At 36.8% G+C, this 23,847-nt stretch overlaps 1 protein-coding gene across 1 annotated transcript in view; it reads right to left on the reverse strand.

Moving 5' to 3' along the window:
• Positions 1 to 284: 284 nt before the first annotated feature.
• Positions 285 to 23,847, reverse strand: part of TSGA10 (testis specific 10) — a 37,191-nt gene continuing 13,628 nt past the window's right edge. The window contains exons 10-18 of the mRNA XM_075523935.1: positions 20,233 to 20,387; positions 18,965 to 19,020; positions 18,570 to 18,738; positions 16,266 to 16,376; positions 15,516 to 15,701; positions 10,985 to 11,187; positions 10,557 to 10,661; positions 6,523 to 6,657; positions 285 to 3,561 (exon numbers count right to left, since the gene is read on the reverse strand). Of these exons, the coding sequence (XP_075380050.1) occupies positions 3,537 to 3,561; positions 6,523 to 6,657; positions 10,557 to 10,661; positions 10,985 to 11,187; positions 15,516 to 15,701; positions 16,266 to 16,376; positions 18,570 to 18,738; positions 18,965 to 19,020; positions 20,233 to 20,387 (1,145 nt within the window). The 3' untranslated portion in view covers positions 285 to 3,536. The remainder of the gene's footprint in view (positions 3,562 to 6,522; positions 6,658 to 10,556; positions 10,662 to 10,984; positions 11,188 to 15,515; positions 15,702 to 16,265; positions 16,377 to 18,569; positions 18,739 to 18,964; positions 19,021 to 20,232; positions 20,388 to 23,847) is intronic.

Here is a 23,847-nt window from a genome sequence, read left to right on the forward strand (position 1 = left end):
AAGAGAGTAAACAGAGCTGCTAAGGTGTATCTGATATTGAAAGCCATGTGCCAATGTAATATTCTACAGCCTCTACTGATGCTCTCAGAAGAAAGGGGGGGGGGGGCATGTGTAAAATGAAACACACAGCTCTATAGAGTACCGCATGCCATGAGCATTCTCCCTGGTCAAAGACTAAAACCATTTGCTTTAACGCTGACAGCAGAATCTTAACTCCGCTTACATGTTGCTAAAGTTCAAGCTTTATTAGTGACTGAAAGGAAAAAAAAAAAATCTGGTTTTCTTTGAGTGGAAACAGCAGGATAAATCACACAGATACATGGTTCCAAATGCTGCTGAAACGTTGCTTGCATAGATTTTACAAAAAACAGTGAAATACTTCTACCCAGCAACACACAATGAATTCTTCCTTCTTGGTGGGACTATACCTGTAGTGGAGATACTGTTCTGTATACAAAGTAGCTTCTGTTTCTTCTAGGATGAAGGAAAAGAGACTAAGGAGGGATGATACCAGAGGCACTGAATTCTTTCTAATACAAACCCTGTAAATGAGTTATGCTCAAGTAAAATACCTTCTACTGATTAATGGTGACAGTTTTCACTGCCATGGGTAAGCAAAATCAGCTGGAAACAACTCCATAACCAGTGGCTAGAAATTAGAAAAATATTGCTGCAGAAGAGCACGAATACTTTTTTAAATACTATAGGATTCTTTGTTACGCAAAACAGGTAATTTTAGATCATCACAGAGTAGCTGAGAACAAGTTTAACATGCTCTTACTTCATATAAAATCACAAATTGTATTTTCAGGTTTGCTTATGTAAAAATATTGCAGTAAAAGGCAACTAAAAAATGTATAAAAATCAAATATAGCATCATTCACAGTTGCAAATAAGTGTCACAAATGCAAACAAATGATAAATAGATTTTTGGTGTATGTTTCTTTCCAACCAAAATACAGTAATAAAGCAACAACAAGAAAGTCACCCTACCAGGAGTAACCCACATTATGAGGAAATAGCTACTATCACAAAATGTGTACACAGTTCACTTTGGGCATATTCAACAGTACTTCCTGGTTTTTGAAAAAATTAGGGCATTACAGATTAGAAAGTTTGCAACCAAAAGTAAAGAATTGTAAATACTCTGTTTGAGCTCATTATCTATCTTTAGTTAAGGATGAAGCAAAATTTCATATTCAGCAATGGTCTGAAGGTTTTTCAAATATACTGTTGGAGTAGTACATACAATTCCCAACCAACAAATACTGTTCAAGTTCTCTTGGGCTATTACTACAGGCATTGCCAACAAGCAGCTTTTTTGTTAAACTAACAGGTATTATTTGCAAACTTCAGCAAATTCAATTAATTCTTTCATTTTTTCTTTCTTTCAGTTTCTGAGTTTGCATTAGGTCAGATGTAGGGGGGTTGCCACTACAGTGATGTTGCTCTCTGAATATACTGACTTGAATTATTTTTTTTCTTTTAGCCATCAATAATTACATAGCAAGTAATTGCTGTCAGAAGTCACTTGAAGTCTATATCCCATCACCAGTGGCAAAAGTTCCTTTGGCCTCATCCATGACCTGATGATCCCTTTGCAATTTGCCTGCAGAAAAACAAGGTTCTCATTTCCGTAACATTTTCTAAACAAAGGCTAACCCTAATAATAAAAGGCTATTACTTTATCAGAGTACTCTACAAAAAGCAAGTTTATTACATCTTGATATTTATAACCTCATATTCCCTTAATCCTCTCTACTTAAGAGGAGAATTTTGAAGTCCAAATTGCTTAAGAATCTTGCGCTTTTACTTTGTAGGGGAGCACTTCGTTACTGACTTCTTTATGATCTTATATTGAAAAGCTATCATTATTGCAACTAAGGAATTACATCTTAGGACATGGGCCTCTGCACAGTATATCCACTCCCAAAAAGAACTCAGTTTTATCTATTTTATGTTTATCTAATCTCTCCTCCTCATCTTCTAAATGATAGGGTATTAGTTTTATAGACTAAGATCCCATTTCTCAAACTTTTTTTGTGATCATCTTCTAAAAAAATCAATATGACAATATGATTGCAAAACAACAAACCCCTTTCTCATCTTCTGGGATGATGAGATAATAATCTTCTCTCATCTGGGAAAAGTGTACAATATGCCTTTTAATAACTGCACAATATGGAAATGGTCAATATCATTATGTCTGATCCTAGAGTCTTCATTACTTGCAAGTAGTCCCATTAACACTGGTGATTGCTGAAATTACTTCAGTGGCTGTCCCCCAAATAAAGAATGAAGAATCAGGACCTACAAATTAAAATCAATTCACCTGTACAGAAAAATATTGTTGCTCTTATGGAAGATAATCCTAGAATTTGTGTTACAGGTATATATTTATATTTTACAGGCCTTTTAAAGCTACCTGTTCCTAAAAAGCAACATAAGAGTCATATTTACAGCTCATATCAACAGGTTTAAAAAGGCAGTTCGGAGCATTCATATGGGCTATGCTGTCTTTAATCATTACTGAAACATGAATGTTAATGTTGAGTAGTCAGGTTATCACAAACCATTCATATGAAGGAACATACATGCAAGATAGATGTTTAAACCATTACCATGACCAACGTGCCTTTGCTTTCAAAAATAAACTGGAGACATTTTTAAAAATTATTTTATGAAGATAGCAAGAAGGATGAATCTATTAAAAAAATGGGTACTTTAAATGGAATTACTTCTCTATTTCCAAATACAGAAGTGTAGATTTCCCAGATTATTTATAGGATAGAATTTTACATTATCTCTTGCATTTAAAGTGTGAGAATATAGAACACAGACAAATGTTATGACATAAAGTGCAGAAATTCTGAGCAAGTTTAAGTGCCAATAACCATCACCAAATAGTATGCGTTCATATTAAAGAACTCTAAGTAGAAACTTTGTGCAGTTTTAATGAAATTCTTAGAAGTTCACACACCTGCAGTAAGTATGGAAACATACAAAAAAATACATATCTTCATGGATGGACATCGAAACACTGGTATCTGCTGGCATTACTATCTTATTTATCCAAATTCATAAGTCAGTCAGGTTTGAAGGGGGAAAAAAACCCCAAAGTCCTCGTACCTTGAGATGGCACAGCATTCTCTCAAGCATAATACATAGTTCAGCAAAAACACATCCAAATACATCCAAATTATGATCTAATTTTAAGCTTATGCACACTGTTGAAATAAAAGCACGCTGTCAGTACAGTCAATGGAACTTGCGGGTTTTTTTTCTGTTTGTGTGAGATGGGCCATCTCACACAATACAAGAGCTGGAAGAGGCGTGGGAGAGGAAGCTAGCTAGACTGATTTCTTCCCACTGAACAACATTAAGAGTGACAAAAAACCTGTGCAAGCATTTGTGAAATAGATTTAATGAAATTTAGCATTCAGCAGGGAAAAAATGATAATTAAATGAGCATTAAAGTTGAACTCTAACTCTCCAGATGGCGTGCAGAGTCTTCACAAGCCATTGTGAATATAACATTATAAGTCCTTGAAACAAGAATTCCTAGAAAGAAAAATAAATCTAATTTGTTTCATGTTCAGTGAATACAGAAATACATTCTGATGTTTCCATGTGCAAAATTTTGAGGTTTTGATTCTGAAAGCACTTTGAGCAGGCTTCCCAGTCTCTTCAACAGTCAATCCAGACCATTTGAAGGATTAGATTTTATTGTATAAAAGTGCTACAATGCTCTTTGAAGTGAAAGGCAAGCTTTGGACTCCTATCACTTAAGAAAATCAGACAGAAAATGTCTTTCCCACTAGGTCTGCAAGACAAACTACAAGGCACATCCTTTTCACTTTACTGAAACGAGGAGTCTGGTGCAATAAAGACAGAGAGAAAGATGGAAGACTAAGAAAAAGTTACTGTCCAATTTACTTCTGATATCACATTCTCATAAAATAAAAAGGTGACTGTCTGCCTCTTCTCCCATCACAGATTGTCTGCTAAAATAGCACCAAAACACTGTAGAGGAGGAGGGGTATTAATGGTGATTCCAGCACTGCGGTCTCATTATACTTCATGTACTGCAGAGTCAGACATTAGCTGTGGAAGAAGCCTCTCTAGCAAAGAACAGTTGTTTCTACCATATCTTTTTCAATCTCTGGTAAGTTATCTTCGAGCAATTGAAAAACGAAATTTCACTTCCTGGAGGATTATTTCTAGTAGTATTCTGCTTTAAATCCAACAGGAACTTACACCTAGATTGTGTTTCATCAGTTGCCCATATATCTATTTTAAAAGTCTTAATTCTGTGATTCTGCTGATGATTACACCCAAATGTTTGCACTAATATTTTTGCTTTTACTCTGTGTCAGGCCATACTTTACATTGGGTTTTCTTTCATTCTGATCTCCGTGAAGTTTTCTGAATCTTTCTAGAGTTAGCTGGGAGGGAAATGATTTAATCATCCATAAATATTTCAGACATTTCTACTATTCCGTCTTTTTCTTGATACAGACTCTAAGTTCTTGACATAAATTTTATCAAGAACTTTAGTATTCTGGACATTAGAGCACTCACCCAGACATAGGTAAATCAAATGTAAATCACTTGTACAAAGCAAACAGATCCAGATTCAGATCTTTGCTCTATCTCAGGAGAACCTTATCAAACAGGCTATTTTATTCATCACTGTATCACCACACTACACAAACCTGATAAATTCTTTCCAGTTAAGCTTTTAAAACATAGCACAGACTACCAAAGTTTCCGTTTTTATTGCACAGTGTTTTTTAATGAAAACAATCCAAAACCATTTAGTATAAATAAGTAAGTCTGGAACAACCCTAGTTCTTCCCACTTAGCCAAGAAAGTATAACAAAGAGCTGGATAAGGAAAAAAGTTATGAATTACATTAGTATCTTGAGCACTCAAAAATGGAAAATAATTAAGCAGAAAAAAAATTGAGTTCATTTGCACTCAAAAGCTACATTGATTTAATTGAGAAAGATTTAGCTTAATCCAACTGAAGATTTTAAGCAAACAAAGTATTTATACCTGGCTCACATATTTCATTTTTAGTCCTTACTTAAACTCATTGATCCCCAGGAATGTGCAAAAGCAGATCATGCCACATCAGGCCAGCCAGGAGAGGGAAAAAAAACAACAAAAAACAAAAAAAACCCCACACCAACAACGAACAACCCCCCCCCCCCCAACCTAAAAAGCAAACAAGAAAGGAGTTGAATTCATAATCTAGTTTGTAGAAGATTAGTCTTGATTTGGTATTTAGCAGAAGTTTACTAATTAGAAAGGAATGCTATCACCCTGAAAAGGGGGTGATACAAATAGAAAAAGCACCATAATCGTTAGTATCAGCGTGATGACATGGATTGATCCCTCTTTTCTTTATACAGTATCAAAAATAGAAGGAACTGTTATGGTAATTAAAAGTACATTAAACCATTCCAAATGATACAATGCTTATTTCAACAAATTTAAGAGCTGCGCTGTGCTCAGACTAAGGAGGAATAGATGCAGTTCTATCAGAGGAATGGAGATTCCCTGTACTTGCTATCAAGGACTTGCAATAGCTACAAAAGCACTGTCTTGCACAGCTGTGTTTTCCCCATTAAGGGCACCAGAACCAGCTCACTGACCCGAGGAAACTTGTCTCATATTCTTAGGACCTCTGTTACCAAAGGCTCCTCTAAGTACAAAGATTAATCAAGTGCCAAAGGTAATAATCTCAGTTACCAAAGTATTAACAAAATTCATCTTGGAAGTACATAACCATCTCAAAAGCAGAAATTATTTCCTGCAAATCATGAATTGAGAATTTTTCCTCCTCAACTGGCAATTTTTTTTAATGCATGCTGCCATCAATCTACCAGAAAAGTGTGATGCAACAAGCATGCAGCTACCAAATATGAAACTAAGCTGAGACTGAAACTGATACGGGAATAGCTGCATATTGTGGAGGCTCCATTTCACTGATTGTTGAAAGGAAAGCTGGGCTTGCTCCTCCTCGGGGTTACAAGTATTTGAAGACTTTTAGAATGCATTTATGTTTCTTGTAAAAAATGCACATATATAGAGTAAAACTATTCTGAAAACTACTAGAAGAAGAAAGGCTGAATAGTCGTAAGCAAGAAAGATGAAAATACTTACATGCAGGAAAGATGAAAATACTTACATCTACATCTGCACAAAATGGTGACAAGTCAAGTAGAGATTTTCTGTAGCATTATTTCTATTACTGTTTTAAAAATTTATGACTATAGCATCCCGGTGTAAGTAGTTGCTATTAACCATATAGTTTTGATACAGCTCAATAAAACAAAATAAAAGGAGTATCATCAAAAGATTGTGGTCTTGAATCTTCTTGTAACTTTTCTTGGAGCAATGTAATTCCATGGAATTCAGCCAATATTACAACAAGAAATATCAGAGTTCCTCCTTTTATTTTTATTTATTTTTCCCCCTCAGTGTCTGGAACTTGTATGTTGTTGAACCACTTACCCTTCCAGGGACCAGTCCAGAGACCAATCAGGAGATCGATTATGGGAATGTTCAGGTGATGATGTTCTTAATGTAGAGCTTAACTGATACGGGATTGTACGATTCTGGCGTCGAAGCTCCTGTACAGCACATTCCCTAAATAAACATTATTTTAGAGTGAGACTAAGCACTTTTCAAAAATCATCAAAATTATCTCATAGTCATTATCATATTTTTTTTTCTATTTAAGATTGTTAGCTTTTAAAATTTTATTTTATTTTAAAAGAAGATGTGGTGTTTATCATGTACTTCTCTGAAAGACAGATTAGTGACTCTCTCTGTATTAATCCCTTACTCAGATTTAGTTCTACATATCCATTGTCTCTATTTTCCCTAAAAGACAAAAGCTAGCCATGGTTGCTGCACATTAAACTCTAAAAATCGTAAAAATCTCCAGGGAGGAACAGCCTAATTTTAAAGTTATTCACAAGTCTGCACCATAAGGACAATCACTAAAATCAGCAATGACATTAATGTAAGAACGGTGTTGCTTGTGGTATTTTTGTGCTGTTTGAGGCCAGTGGACTAGAGTCTACCTGAAGTGCCCTGGAGCTGGTGGATATTCAAAAAATGCTGGACTCCCCAGTGGGAAGGTTATAAAATAGCAGTCTAGTCATTTTGACTGCAAGAGGTGGGGCCTGGATACTGGATCAATCTGTAACTCCTGCATCTGGGTGTAGGGGGAGGAAGTACACGGGATTGGATACTACATTAGAAAATTTTGGAGATACATACTCATCTGGGATCCTGGTTTCAGGCTGCCAATTGTTTACATAAGGAGAATCTAGTCTGGGTTGGATTGGGAAACTGCTAGGAAGGGTGGCTACAACAACCCCTGCATTTCAGTGTATAACCCCAGTAAAACCTGGACAGTGGTTCATTATAAATGAATAGGTGTATTGGGAGGATAGCACTGACCCAGGCTGGAAAAAAAGGACTCCAAGTTGCCCAAAACCTTGCAAATGAAGGTATAACTAGGACTGCCTGTATGGTATTGAACTGAAACTGACTCCAGTGTGACTTAGCTATTAACACAGACCTACCTATGGAGTGGACCACTGAAGGAGATCACCAAAACCTGCGGGAGAGGGATCAGATCCAGCACCAGCTCACAGATCTGAATCTACAGGCAAGGAAAGGGCTCCCTCTAGCAGCAGGAGCCCAGTGGAAATGGTAACAGTCTTCCACCTAGCTACCAACATCCCACAACCTTGTGCCTGGGGAGGGGTCATATGCACTGTAAAGACTACGGAACCAGACTTATCTACATTGACTGCTAGTCTTACTAGCATTATTGCTTTTAAGGGCTCTACTATGCACATGTTGTACTGTCTTTAATGGTCAAGATGGTGCTGGCAATGGTGGGAAGTCAGAGTGCAGCTGCTTGCAGCTCTCACAGGTAACATTGCCCTGTAGAATATCAAGTTTGGGTATGAATGTAGCAAACCTGTGACCAATGGGGAAAAGTAACCATGGGCAAGTTTTTTATTTGGGGGGAGACTGAGGCAGAGAAAGGGAAGTAAAAGGACAGCAAAAAGAAGGATCAAGAAACAGAAAGGAATAAAAAGATATGCAAGTCATGTGCTTGGGGTTGTCCAGGCGTATCTGACAGTCAGTCCCTGTGCTTGGTCACCACAGCCAGAACAGGACAATAAATCAAACCTGTTGTTTCCACATTAGTCCAAACTGCTTCCACAGTCAGGAGAATGGGAGGGATGGGGAGGTGCTTTTCCTGACTGGTAAAGAAAAACCCAGACAGATGGATTAAGCCACCTGGTATCACTGTGTTGGTGTTCATTCAAGGCCTGACAGCATTGGCACTTCCACCTCCTAATTTCAGGCATTATTTCATTCTGTGCCAAGGCAGTAAATCAATACGACCAGCTAAGTCAGTGTTAGAACAAGGATATCATCTACCCACTTGTTTAAACTGACAACAAAAAAAAAGCCCAGTCAGTACTGACATCTGCTGCTTCCATTATATACTATCATGATACTGGCTTTAATGATAGTATTTTTCCTCTCTGGCTAATTTTCTGGTTTTCACTTGCCAGTACCAGAAAAATAGATTGGCTGGCTGTAAGAAGCCAACTTGGAGCTTTAATCCCTTTCCCTCCAAGCAAAAGAGATAGATACCTGCTCTTGTAAAGCATGACTTTCTGAGGAAAAACAGAAAAGAAATAAAATTCTTGTAACCTTTGCGGGACACTGAAGGGACACTGTTTTGATTTTATGAAAAAGCCAAAAAAAGAAAAAAGCTCTAGCCTTTCAAAGACAGCTAAATCTAACGTCAGCCTCGGATTTTTATATGACATTTCAGTCTTTGCTATCTAAGATTTCTGAATATTGTTTTTGCAACTGACTTGCAGACTGCATAATGGAACCTAGCTTTGTTCTTTTCAAACCAATTCAGATAATTATGTTTGTAATTCTCTTGAAGTAGAAGAGAAATTCTCTCCAAGAATGAAAACAAGCAATCTTTGCCTTAGCATAAGCTCACTATAATATTTGTTTTGCTAACCAACTGTAAACTAAGCATTGATATTACTGCAACTATAAACAACCACGTGAGTAACAAATTATCCTTAACTAGGGGAAGAGATTAAGTATGGAGGCTGATCTGACTTTCTGCCAACGAACACTTCAAGAAGAAACACTTGCAGTCCCTACCAGGGAGCACCCATACACCATGAGATGGATGCACTCACACGGGGAGTAGAGAAACAACAGTCTGAAGAAGATTGAGTTTCTTTTAAAAAATAGGTACTCCTGTATTAGCATACAGTCTGGCTCATTCTGTGCATATGAGCATTCAGCTGCTCATATGCAGCTGAAGAAGCACAAATGATGCCGCCTTTTAAACTGACTTGCACATCTAACCCAAAAGTTTAGCAGTTTTTGCCATGACTTCAAGGTAAAAGAGAATTCAATTTGAAATTGAAATATACACTGAGACATCTAAGAAATCCATCTTTAAAGACCTAACATCAGCTATAGAGGTGCCCCCTCCAATACCTCCATCCTTACCTATGAAAGAACAGAGTATCAAGAAAGTAATTTACTACAATTAAACAAGGCACCTGATTCTCAAACCTGTGCTATAATCACACCACTCTGCTTCTTTAGCCATCTCTTTTACATACCCAAAATAATGCCTGACACAGTAATATTTTATCCTCAATACATCCATGAAATAGAGAAGTACTGTTGTTTCACAAATAAGAAAACTGTTAAAGACACGGAGACTACATAGATAAACTAACTCATGAGGCAGGCCAGGGACTGCTCTCTGGTACTGTGGCCAAATCATATGAAATAGCTTGTACATATTCTTAAACTCTCTTCCCACAAAAAAAAAAAAAAAAAAAAAAATCCTTTGGCCGTACTGCCATTTGGGAACCATCCCTAGCACCTTCTGTGCCCCAAGCAGTGCCTGGGAGAAGGTGGATTGGTACGGGCTAAAATCATTCCAGAGTGTGTACCAACAATTAAACTGTAAGGAGAAGTATACAGTTGTGTGGACCCCCTCAAGTCAATGCTCTGACCTGCTTTAGTTCACTAGTACAGTTGTAGCCAAAAGGTAGCCATTTCTATTGCAGAACTTACTAGTCTCTAAATCACTCGTCTAGCCAACTAGTCACCTAGACTCTCACTATAGATCAAGACAAGCATCACTATAAATAAGTGAAGACAGACGAGCATCTTCAGGAAAGTGAGCCATCCCATCCCAAAACAGGCAATTCCAGAGGGCAGTTTATCTCACTGTCTCATTCCACTGGCTATAAAGGGAACGTAGACAACTAATTTAGACAGCATGTGTAACAGCTACACAGGCTGAATTCATTGACATGAATAGCCTCTGAACGCACAGGAGATGTACAGCAGAGAAAAACCAAACTTTGCTGTTTATCCTACTGATTAGTCTAAGTCTTAGTACTACATTGCATTTCACCCCAATTAGATGCAGGAAGCGCAATACAAAAACATATACTTGCCTTTCAAAGCACTCAGTCCCCAGCTGTCTTTTGGTGATATCCGGTTCCGACTCTAGCTGAGCTGCTCTAATTCTGAGCTGAGTAAAATCTCGACTCTGCACAGCACTGTAAAGTCCATACACTTTAATTAGATAGCAACTATAATCCTCCAAGTATGTTACCAAATACAATTATCTAAAATTAAAAGGGCAGCTATACCATGCAATTGAGATTAAGAACGTTTTTTTGGAGTAAAATATAACACTACACAAAAAAGTCTATTAGGGTATAGCTGAGGAATCAGAAGCAGGTTTTTGGTATCTTCTGCTGTTAAAGTAACCAAGGTACATTGGCCATTTGAAAATGCAGCTAGACATAAAACCATCTGTGTGTATATACACTTGGGAAGAATGAAAAAACCTGTAATATTCTCCTGGTCATTTACTCACAGTTTATTTTCTGCTAAAGCAAGTTGTTCCATGAGAAACTGAATTTCAGAGTCTTTTTCTTGCTTTGCTATCTGTGACTGAAATTCTTTCTCACGACTGGACACAAGCAAAGATTCCAGGTTTTTCATAGATGCTCTTTCATTTCCCAGTTGTTTTCTCAGCAGCTCTATTTCAGAATGGGATGACTCACACTTGCTCTGCAGCTAAACAAAGATTTTAAAGTTTTCTCTACCTATTATGGTAACCTTTTTTAAAAAAAAAAAAAAAGAGAATAAGAAAAAAGGAAATCTGGATCAATGACCAAAATTTGCTCTCACTCCAAGATGGATGATTAGTGTTATATTTGCCCTCAGTCAAAATCCTGTGTCAGATTTATAAATTCACCCAATGTATATATCCGAATGAAAATGTACTTGATAGAAACGACAAAATCCTACGAAATATACGGATCAATGGATAGAGACTGTAGACAGAATCATTAAAGAAGAGCAGGGAAGTTATACATTTTGTTGAGGCAAGGAACTACTGATTAACCATTTGCATGCAGGAAATGACACCTGGTATAACAAACCAATATCTGCATCTCCGGCAGAGTGAGATTACACTTATTTTACTTGAAGGAGCGTCAAGAATAAATTTGAGGGTAAAGGGAAAACAAATAAAATCCAAAACAAGATTAAGCATCTATATATCTTGGGGGAACCTATAAAAGAAGAATACCCATAAAACCTAGCATGTTCCACTGAAAAGGGAACAATGGATGTACCTGAGACATAATTACACAAAAAGAAAAAAAAAAAAAATTTCCCAGAGACAGTGAGTCAGGAAAATGTGTATTGAGTCAGCTACAGAGACACAGAAAACTGCCTGGTTTAATCTTAGCATAAGTAAACTAGATGCTATTTTTCCTTCATCTTTTCATGTATGCATTTTAGTATGTCTAACTGAGTCCATTTGGAGTACTGCAAACACTTTTATCTGTATTTTACTCAAACCTAGTTTACATTAAGCACAATAATGCTCACCCAAAGGTCATAGTAAATCTATGAACCGAGACATCTTAACAAACACCCCACCTCTTCAGCACATTCTTCAGAATTTTCAAAGGATAACCACTTGTGTGTTCAAACCAGGAAGATACTTAGAGAACTCAGGTCATAGGCCAACAGGGAATTAAAAAAAAAAAAAATTAAAAAAAAAATTAAAAAAAAGAAAAAAGAAAGAAGATAAAAAAGAAAAAAGAAATAAAAAAATAAAGGAAAAAAATTTTTAAAATAAAAAGCATTTTTCACTTTCCAAAGCAAAACTCAAATTATTTGGTTTTACCAAACTAAACTAAAAGGTATTTTCACTCTGAAAGATCCAATTTTCTACTAACTGTCAATCAAAAATCTAGTTCGTTTGCCTATAAAGTTTTGATATTCTACTTTTGTATTTCAGAACAAAAGAATACTGAAAACTGTAGACAGCATAAGTTACAGGAAAATAAACAGTATTAGAAACACTGAAATAATAATATTTTAACATATATTCAGCATCAGGTTTAATTTCCACTTCTGAATATACATATGCTGCAATCTAGTAGTGCAGATTTCTGCATTGGAATACTCCGTAAAATAAGAGCCCTATCTCAAGGTTATACATGGCTGATGAAAGACTATTGGCTGAAAGGTATGAAAAAATTAGTGAAAACTTCTGAACGACAGACTTTTCTCCAACTTTCCAACTGCATTTCTGCACTTTTCTCTCCTGAAACTGTTGCTGCTCTCCACAGTCCCAGCAAGCCCCTTCAGTGACAAATCTCAGGAAGGCTTAGTCATATTAGATCTCACAAAAGCTTCAGGAAAACGTCATATGCTGGAAATCTGCCTTATTGAGAGCATCATAGAGGATTCCACAAGCATACAAAAGACATCACACATATTTGGCTGGAACAAATAACCAACTGTCAAACAGCAGCTTTACCCATGGAGTATGGAACAGGTATAAAGGTCAAACAAGAATGCTGGAAGCCTGTAAAGAACAAGAAATTATCTCAGCTGGAGCAGAGAACACACAGGACACTGACAGAATCATACTGAAAATATCTGAATAATCTGAATATGTATGAACAATTTTTCAGAGTTTATTCAAGCTGAGTATTTAAAAATTTGCCTATCAAACATTAATTTTATAGTTTTTGTAAAAATCAAGGTCGACAGAAATTGATTTTCAAGGGAAATTAAGGAGAGATTGTTAAAGGGTTTCCTAAAAGTCAAGCATTTTAAAGTCCATGTCAAGTTTCTTTGCTAATAAACTACTCCAGCTATTCTGCTTACTTAGCGACTAGACGTAAAGTCCAAGACATCTTTCAAGAAAACAACCAGTAATTTTAAGTCCTGACTTTTGAGTATTCACAGTAAAACCTTGCAAAGCAGTGAGCTTTTCAAATAGTATACAGCATCCACCCTCTGAGGAGTAAGCCTCTGCAGAATGACAAAGTAAACATTCAAAAAACTGAAACACTAATCATCAATAGGCATTTCTTTGATTATTCTAGATCCCAAGGTAGATTTAGAACCCTTAAGTATAACATTAACATCAACTTATTTTTCTAATATATCTCACATACCCTTTCTACTTTCTCTGCTGTGTAAGTTAACTGCTGATTTAATAGTTCTTTGACTGCATCTAGTTTAATGCAAAGTTCTTGTGTAGATGTGAGATTTGCAAGTATAGAGACTCTCTCTGATGCATGTTTTTGAAGCTCTCCTTTCATTTTCAGAGGAGACATGCTTAAGGCAGAAATCTGAGACTTGTATGCTGCTTCTGTTGTTAAATGCTACAGTAAAGCAGTATCAGATAATCAAAACTCTACTGCAAAGAAAATTTAAAACTGCTTCCAAAATACTACAAAAATATCTCTATGTAATTGTGGTGAATTTTAAGAGGCAGCAGTCATTTATTCTGGCATCAACTTTAAAGTTATTTCTTTAAATAACTCCCGTATATAAAAACTAGAAGAGAAGAGTTCTTGCTTCTGACAGCAAAATCCGCTACTGACATTTTAAACTCTATTCCTAGAATTCTACTCCTTCTGCAGAGCTAATAAGGTTCAAAATTCTGCCATGGGCCCCATTCCATTTTCAGATTAGACCCTCTTATTTTAGCAATAAAATGTATTCTTGCATGTAGATGATCAGTGAATGCTGAGATACTGTCAGTCATATTTATACTCCTGTCACCGGTAAACTCAGGCATGACTAAGAGATGACAGAAGTCACACTAAAGAGAAGTCCACAAGCCAGCAGCAGCAGTTCTGACTAAAGGCGTTCAGAATTTTGTGTATTTTAAATTAACATACCCTAGGTTTTCCCTTTTTGAAAAATGCCTGTATTTTGCCCTGTGACACCTGACCTGTGTTTCTGGTCACTTTTAACTATTTAATTTCAGTAGCTGGCAGAATGAGTCTGGGAGGTTGTTGACAAAAGCAAAGGGACAGATAAAGCACTGTGGCTTCCTTGAAGGATTTCTTGGGAATGAGACCAAAAGAGATGATTGTAGGGGGAACATGTCACATTAATTCTAGCTCTGTCTTGCCTAAAAAAAGCACAAGGAACACAGGACACTGCTAAGCATGTTAAGATTTTTGAATAAAAACTTCTGTATTTTAGATATTTGCCTTACATGTAACTGCTATGAACCTGAACACGATATCCATCTGGAATTCTGCCTCAATTTGTTGACACAGTTTTCATGAAGAGGCCTGTTTATTGCGATACTTAATAGCAGGTGTGTGGGAAGGAATTAGAAGGATGAAATTTCTACCCATCTGAGGCTGGCTGGACAAACTAGGACCATGTACCAGTTTTATTATATTTTAAAAAGTCAAAATCTGCCACACAATCTTCCTGTGTTGTTTTGCTACTGTTATGTTCTCATCCATTTCCTGAACAGCAGCAGCTCGGTTCCTCCTGAGTATCTAATGTGCACGGGTAGCCCTCAGTAGCCTACATGATATTCAGGAAGCAGAGATTATCTGCAACAAAAATGGTAACAACCCAAAACCAGAAGATAGCTTATATGTTCATAACGTATTTTCAAAGCCATGCTGTACATGTCCCTTTAAGTTCTTCAGATTTTCAAGTGGGAAGAGGATCTTTGGGACCCCCTAAAGCAGTGGAAAGAAGGTTGAAAAGCTGGAAGCAAGAAAAGCGGGGACAGGAACGTAACAGGTGACAAAGCTCTAGGTATGTTTCAGGTAGGCTGTGGAGTTGTGTGTGACATTATGCTTTCAGTCATTCCAAACATGAAAGCATTTTATAACTTTTTTCCTTGAAATATGCTATTATTTTTCAAGATTTTTTTCCCAAGTGTGACTAATGGAATTCTAGTCATGTTATTAAATAAACTCAAACTTCATATAGTTCATTGTAGCAAGTATTTCTAAAATATGACAAGTGGCATTAAGCATAATTTTAAACAGCTGCAGGCTTAAAATAGTACCAGACCATTTCAAGGGTGAACTATGGAAAGAATGCTTTCAACTTACTTGCTCCATCTCTGTTTCAAGGGACTCCATTTTCTCTTTCAACCTGCGGTTCTCAGACTCCGCACTGATCAGTGCCTGTCTAACAGAGCTACAGTCTGCTTCTGCTTGATGGCATTTTGCTTTCCAACTTTCTCCTTGTTCACGGGCTTTGTGGTAATTCTCCAGAAGCTCACAGTTCTCTCTCTCCTAACACATAAAGCTTGTTTAATAGTTTACAGTAAGCTTCACTAAAAAGGGATATCTATACATCTACCGGTATGACATGGTATTGGATGTTCTCTTTCCATTGAAAACTTTGCCATTTAGCTAAAACATTGAGAGACTTCTCAGGAACTGGTGTTTGTTCAAAATGGCTGCATTTTAATGCTCAAAAGACATCTGTTAAAAATGGCTAAATTAACATTACAAATATGAGGTATAGCAATATACTGCAGAAATGGGGGTTTTTTTTACTATTAATCACGTATGGTAATAAAGACAAAAGAGTCCCAAGTCTCTGTATTATTCACTGTCTGAATGCTTAAGTTTAATAAACACACACACATATATATATAAAACACAGCAAAATATACTTCCTTACTTGTGTACTGCAAAAACAGCTAAGAAAATGTGTTCAGACTATTAAAAACATATTAGTAGAATGCAAATAAGTTTAAGCTAGGAAGCAAATTCTTCCATGGAAATATGGTTAAAATTTCATTTTTAGGTAAAACAAGAGCTTTTATTAACAGATTTAATCCATATACTCACTTTAGAATTCAGTACACCCTTCAGCCTGACAATATCTGTGTTTGAATCCTGGGCTTTCAACTTCATATCATCAAGCTCATTCTGGTACTTTGCTAGTTTTTTATATAGTACCTATGAAGAAAGATTTGTTTTATAAAGTTAAAATATACTGTTTGTACCTTTACAAAAAAATAGAATTACACTGTATCTAGCGCCTATGGCTTTATTAACTAGTTATTTAAAGGCTATATAAAATCTAAACCATGTATATTACTATAAATAAAATTTTGCGTATGTCAAAAATATTTACCTTCTTTAACTTACACATAATGCTAAATCTTCTTAAAAAGAAGAAAAATGTCAATAAAAGAATGTAGCAGTTAAGAAGAAAAAGTTTATTTAGCAGCTAGGTGGTCATGACAAAATAGCCTGCCCCATTTAAGGAGTAGGGCTCAGAATCCATTCCCTCTTTTTTACATGTTACAGTCTCTTAAAAGCCCCCATTTGAAAAAGCAGAAGTCAGCTAGAAATGGAATTAACTAATTAAGTGGTTATCTCCTAATCAGGAGAAATAAAGCCACAAGTATTAGGAGAATGCACACAGTTCTGGCAACTATTGCTTGAGAAACAGAACAGTATAGAAAAAAACCTGCAGAAAGGCTGTCTTGAACTGCCCTGTTCAGAAACTCTTCCTTCCTTACAAAATCACTGTAACACTCAGGTGTGGGAACAGGAGCGGGGCGGGGCGGGAAGTAGGCTATGGAGAAACTCCTGTTCCTATCGTGAAAAGGCTGTGAATTGCTGAGAGAAGTTCTGTAAACTTTTCCAGTAAACCCAACTGAAGAAAAGGGAATGCTACTTTAAATACCACCTAAATTAATGGAAGAACCTAGAGGAACCATTACATGTTATAGAAGCAAGCCCATTAAAAAGTAGTTGATCCTGCGAGGCTAAGACCTTTTTTTTCCTAACTGCTTCTACAAGCATCCAGGCATTGCAAAGAAAACCATGAAGCTTTCAAAAGTAGCTAGAAGCGGCAGGAGGCTTTGTTTTGTACCAGCTGACCTCATCAGTATCAACAGTGATCCTGAGAGAAGGTGAAGAATAGTGATTCCCTGGAGTAACCTCTTTCAGCAATCCATGTTTCTAGTGACACTCACTACCTACTTTTGGTGGTTAAAGCTACTAGGACTTCAACTTTTCTAGCATACTCAAGGAGGGTGCTGAAGAGAAAAGATTAATGTGTTTGAGAGAAGAGTTATTTAGCATGGGAGTTGTCTCTCCTATTTTTTGCAGGGCAGAATTAGGCACCTGATCTAAACTAGTTAGCTACAATTCCTCTATAATGAAGGGAGAGAGACAGGTAAAATGAATCACTTTTTAAAACTGGGATGGGATGAATCTCCTTCTGGAGGACTTTTCTTCACTTAAAAGGGAGCCTTAATAATTTAAAACTGTTATATAGCTAAAATCAGGTGAAGTTAATCTGCTCCTTCAAACCTGGGTAGCACTTCTAGAGGAAGAGAAAGCCAGGTGAGCAGAAAGTCTTTTCAAAGACAAAGATATCCTAAGCAGTAGAATAAGTGCAGAGAAGAAAGAGCAAGTATCAGAAAACCTACATGAAGGCAAGAGGTTGAACAAAAAGAAGAAAAGCCAGAACATTACACAGTTATGAACAACTACGGTATTAAGTAGTTGTATTAAGTATTAAGCTTAATTAAGTTTAATTTCTAGCTGCTTGGAAAACACATTGGTGCATGAGCATTGTGTGTCATGTCATGACACTTCAAGTATTTTAACTACTTTCATTAGTAACTGCACAAAGATAAATAAAACAGTAGATAATGTAATGTTGTATTACAACCAAATATTTCCATCTTCTTTTATCCAAAAGCCACTTTAAGGGAATGTAAATACAATACTATTGATAAAGTTTTGAATGTTATTAAAGCATGTACTGTGTTAAATTATTAGCAAGTCAAATTCATAAGCTCTTAAGTACTCTAGGCCAGTCACAGCACAGTGTAACAAATACTCACTGCCTCCTTTATAGTACTTTTCCATATAAGCAATAGTCATAACTGCCAGTGTTTTTACATGAAGATCAGAAAAAAACATTAATTAGTTGTTCCTCAAGATAAACGTCCAAACCATTACATAAGAATAGCTGGTCCTCTTTATATGAGAGCAATAAGGGAAAAATCAGAGTTTGAAAAATGAGCTTAAAAACTAGTTTGCAGATTTACTTCAGATGAGGGCCCACCAATGCTATGCACTACTTGAAAAATACACAATTTTCCTTTTTAGTCAAGGGTACAAATATACCTGATTTTCTTGCTTAACATTAGAAAGATGCTCTTGTAACCTGTCATTCTCCTGAGCTAATGATTCTCTGTTCTTGTTAGTCCGTGCAAGTTCTTCATTGGTTTCTTGTAGCTGTTGATGCAAACTGGTGATATCTTTCTCACAGATACAGAGTGCTTCAGCAGATTTTCTATGCAGCAAATAATAAATACTTCAGGTATGACAATACTGCCCAACCTAATACAAATGACAGCTTTTCTAGTGGTTAAGCTTGCAAGTCATGAAACAAAGCTGTAACATTTTAATATTTAATAGAGTAAGAAAAAATATTTATACATTAGCACATCCTATGATTCAATTTTTTAATGTTATAAATTAATCAAAATTTGATAATGATCTTGACATTTCATCCTTACCTTGTAGAACGCTCCAACTCAGATATCAGAATCTTGAAATCTGAAATTATTTTCTCCTTAAAAAGAAATACAAAATTAAAATAAACCTCTCGCCACTCCTCAGTATAAATGGGAAAAAAAATTAAATAAGATTATTTATATTTTCCTTTTATTCAGCTAGCTGATTAATTTAACTGTTTAATGCAAAATGGACCGTGGTTATCCAAGTTTCATCATGTACTGTTTAGAGCTGAAAATTCTGATAATCTAATTTGGCAAATAAAGGAACAAATATTATTATCTTCTGCAGCATATAATAATTTTAATTAAATTTTTTAATCCTTTGTGGTTCTAAAGGTAGCATTTGGCTCACACTCCCAAAACTAAATTATGTCTTCTGCGTATTAGGCACATTGTAGAAAAGCTGTGATAACGAATAAACTACCAGAGTCTGGCATTTTGTAATTGATAAAACAAGAATTCCATCACAAAGTATATTACCTTACTCCCTTGTCTTTGGATACAGATATTAAAAGAAGCATAGACAGGCTAAGGAAATGTCTTCCACTGGAGACACAAGAGAGGTGAGAGCCATCTCTTCTCTAAAATGAACACCATTTTACAATTTACAGTTTTAAAAATGCAAAGTCAGTGCTTATGGCAAGATGTTTTTAGCCTGTCCTGCAATATCTTTTCTTCAAGATTTTGTTAAAAATAAATGCAAATTCTTGAGTTAACAATCACAACAGTTAAAAAATACCTTATTTAGTTTATCCTAAATCAATATCAAGGTTACTTCAGCTGAAGTGAACAATAATGTTTCAGAACTAAGAACTAAGCAGCTTCTTTATATAGTCTGAAATCATACTCTGCAATATACCTTAAGGTGAAAAGAATATAATTCTGATGGTACTTCAATGATGATAAAGGCAGTATTATTTGGCACCCTTCATCTTTAACATCAGTGGACCCCAAGGAAAAATTTAGGCTCAATTTTATGATAAATGAAATATTTTATTGGCTAATTTACTCTTCTCCGCTTCAGGAAAGTACCTACAGTCTCCTCTCTTGATAAGTATAAACCATACAAAACATCAAACATGAGATGCTCAACACTGCTCAAACCTACTGCTGTTGAAGTCAATATGAGTTTTATTGTTGCCTTGAAACTGGAGCAGAACTAGGTCAGCAGCAAGCACTGTTGCAGATACCAATATAAGATAGGTGTGATGACCCAACGGATCCTTTCCCTATTTACCTTTTGTGACCATTTACATGTTAGAACATACTTTAATTGCTAGGGTTTCCTCAAAAGTAGCAATCTTCTCTCTTCTTTCTTCCACACAGTCTTGCAAAGATGCCTTCTCTTTATCAAGTTGTGCAATTGTTTCTTTCAAAGCACAGATCTCCTCTTGTTGTACAAGACTTTGTCTTGAAAAGTTATCTGGACACAATCAGAAAGTTCTCATTTTTATTAATTCAACCCATTTGAAATAAAAATTCTTTTAATACAGTTCTAAAGCATAAAAGAAAAAGGCAAAAGCTCCCCTTCAAGAAAACACTGAAGCATGTACCTTTTCAAAACATACAAATAATCTGACTGATATTTATAGAACTGCATTCTTCCTTAGATCAAGGCCTTAAATTACTTGGCTCAAAACAAATCTATCTTTAAACAGCAAATGTTTAGATCATTAAAAATAACTTTCTCAGGTATTATAACAATAAAGGCTTAAACAGAATTACAACAGACAGAAGCAATATGTAGACTACAGCGTGTAATGAGTGATGAAGTAAAAGAGATTGATATCCTGACATAAGCCACTTTTTTCTGAAATTTTTTTTATCAAAATGAACTTTATGTAAAAGAGTAATACAATTATAAAATTCAACACCACTTAAAAATTGCAAAGATAATAAATGAAAAAAGCGATCTACTCATTACAAAATCAAATTCTAAAAGATGTCTCTCCCTATCTTCATTCAGCTAATAAGGTATTACATGCTACATTTACCTTTAAACAGTCAGAGAGTCAATCCTTATATGATCTACATACATTGCATTTGCAGAGGAGAACAACAGAAACCCTTCTTACAGTGAACCTTACATCTCAAAAGTCATGCAGGCTGCAAATTACTCTTTAAATATCAGTGTAATTGGGCTTATTGAATGATACTTATTAACCGTGTCCAGGAGATAAAACATCCAAAGTAAAAAAGATCTGCAGCTCAGTCTTTCAGGGACATCATAGCATATAGTCACACTCTATTTTTTCCACAGAATCTTTCCCTATTTCAAAACACAAGATGAAAGGTGCTCAAATTTCCACCTCATGTTTTTGGATGCATGGCTCTGGAACGTGCTGAGAGTGTGTTCAAACCTGGCTCTAAAGAAAATTCTGATGGAGCAGCTAATCCCAGAAACCATTTCCAGGCACATTAAGGGCAAGAAAATCATCATCAGTAGTCAGCATGGCTTCACCCAGGGTAAGTCATGCTTGACCAACTTGACAAACTTCTATGATGAAATGACTGGCCTGGTAGATGAGGGGAGAGCAGTGGATGCTGTCTACCTCAAGTTCAATAAGGCCTTTGACACTCCCATAAGATACTCATAGATCAGCTGTTGACATAGGGGCTGGATGAGCAGACAGTGAGGTGGATTGAAAACTGAACGGCCAGGCTCAGAGGGTGGTGATCAGTGGCACAAAGTCTAGTTGGAGGCCAGTGACTAGTGGTGTGCCCCAGGAGTTAATACTGCGTCCAGTCCTGTTTTACATCCTCATTGATGATCTGGATGATGGGGCACAGTGTACTTTCAGGAATTTTGCTGATGACACAAAACTAGGAGGAGTGGCTGATACTCCAGAGGGTCATGCTGCCATCCAGAGGGACCTTGACAGGCTGGAGAAATGGGCTGACAGGAACCTCATGAAGTGCAAAGGGAAGTGCAAAGTTCTGCACCTGGGTATGAACAACCCCAGGCACCACTACACACTGGGGGCCACCCAGCTGGAAAACAGCTTGGCAGGAAAGCTGGGGGTCCTGGTGGATGGCACGTTGAAGCCACCAATGTGCCCTTGCTGCAAAGAAGGCTAATGGTATACTGGGCTGCATTAGGGAAAGTATGCCAGCTGGTCGAGGGAGGTAATCCTTCCCCTCTACTCAGCTCTGATGAGACACATCTGCAGTGCTGGGTCCAGTTCTGGTCTCCCCAGTACAAGAGAGACATGGACATACTGGAGCAAGTCCAACGAAGGGCCATGAAGATGATTGAGGGACTGGAGCATCTCTCCTTTGAGGAAAAGCTGAGAGAGCTGGGACTGTTTAGCCTGGAGAAAAGAAGGCTCGGGGTGGGATCTTATAAATGATCTAATACCTGAAGGGAGGGTGCAAAGAGGACAGAGCCAGGCTCTTTTCAGTGGTGCCCAGTGACAGGACAAGAAGCAACAGGCACAAACTGAAACACAGGAGGTTCCCTCTGAACATCAGGAAACACTTTTTTTTACTGTGAGTGTGACCAAGCACTGGAATAGGTTGCCCAGGGAGGTTACGGAGTCTCCTTCCTTGGAGATATTCAAAAGCCATCTAGACATGGTCCTGGGCAACTGGCTCTAGGTGTCCCTGCTTTAGAAGGGAGGTTGAACAAGATGACCTTCAGAAGTGCCTTCCAACCTCAACCATTCTGTGATTCTAAGCAAGGGTGTGTTATCACCATTTTACAGAGAAGGAACGGAGGCACAAAGATCAATTGAAAATGCTATCTGATTATTTTGGATGCCCAAACTGTGATCTAAACTTTCAGGACAGAAAGTATTACATGCTCAAAAAAACCAACCATGGATTGCTGCCACAGCTGTGAGTGCTCAACATTTCTGAAAATTAATAACCAAAGTCTCAAATCAGGCACTCTGAAAATAGGTCATATGTATAGTTAGTGAGCAGTTCTGAAAAGTTTGGTTGTGCATCACCACAAAATTCTAATGTAAAGACAGCAATAGTATAAAATACTGCATAGCAATATTTAACAGTTTAAATAGCACGTGCTTTCTCTTTCTGCAATTACCTGCTTTATTCACTGTATTTTCGGCTAAGGAGAAGATCTGACAGACAAGCTTGCTTCACTAAACAACACTGATTTACTTCCTACAAAACTCTGCAAAAGTTGGCACAAAGGCTCCTACAGAAAAACACCACATGATAGCGTAATTAAAAACAATACCATAAGGGAAAGAAACCCCAACCACCTGCGGTTTATTTATTAAGTAGTACAGACAACCTTAAGACTGGCATTCCTGACTTCTTAGTGTTTGTCTCCGAAATAAGTTACTTAACTTGTAAAACAAAAAGCACAATTTGGATTCCCACTGTGTGGCACATGACATAAAAGATGAACCATCGGAGGACTATACTGCTGTTCTCTCTGCAGACAAGTACTGGAAAGAGACACTTTGCCAAGTGTACATTATTTTGCTGACAAGAGAAGGTAACACAAGACTTGGAAATCCCGAATTCCATTCCAGACTCCAAAAGGGAAAAGGTTCTCTAATGGGCACACACACTTTCTTTCCATCTTCTCCAATTCTACCTCTCCAAGAAGATACCATTAGCTGTTCATCCTTTCTCTTCACTTTGGTCAGCCCCAAGTCTTACCGTTTCTCATCCTAGATTCCTTCCCTACCAAACCTAAATTCCTAAATCCATATTTTCCATCTCAATCTCCTTTTACTTCCAATCTTTCTCCTGCTTTCAACTTTATTGTCCAAGTCCTAAATATTCTGTGTGTATAGCTGCTTACAGGTTCTAGTCACGGTGCATGTCCAATAGCTCCAAGTCCTACCCACAATCTCTGAACTAGTCACCCAATTTTAAGGATCCTTCCAGTCTCTTTAACCACTTCATAC

This window comes from Mycteria americana, chromosome 1 (assembly GCF_035582795.1).
Source record: "Mycteria americana isolate JAX WOST 10 ecotype Jacksonville Zoo and Gardens chromosome 1, USCA_MyAme_1.0, whole genome shotgun sequence".
NCBI lineage: Eukaryota > Metazoa > Chordata > Aves > Ciconiiformes > Ciconiidae > Mycteria > Mycteria americana.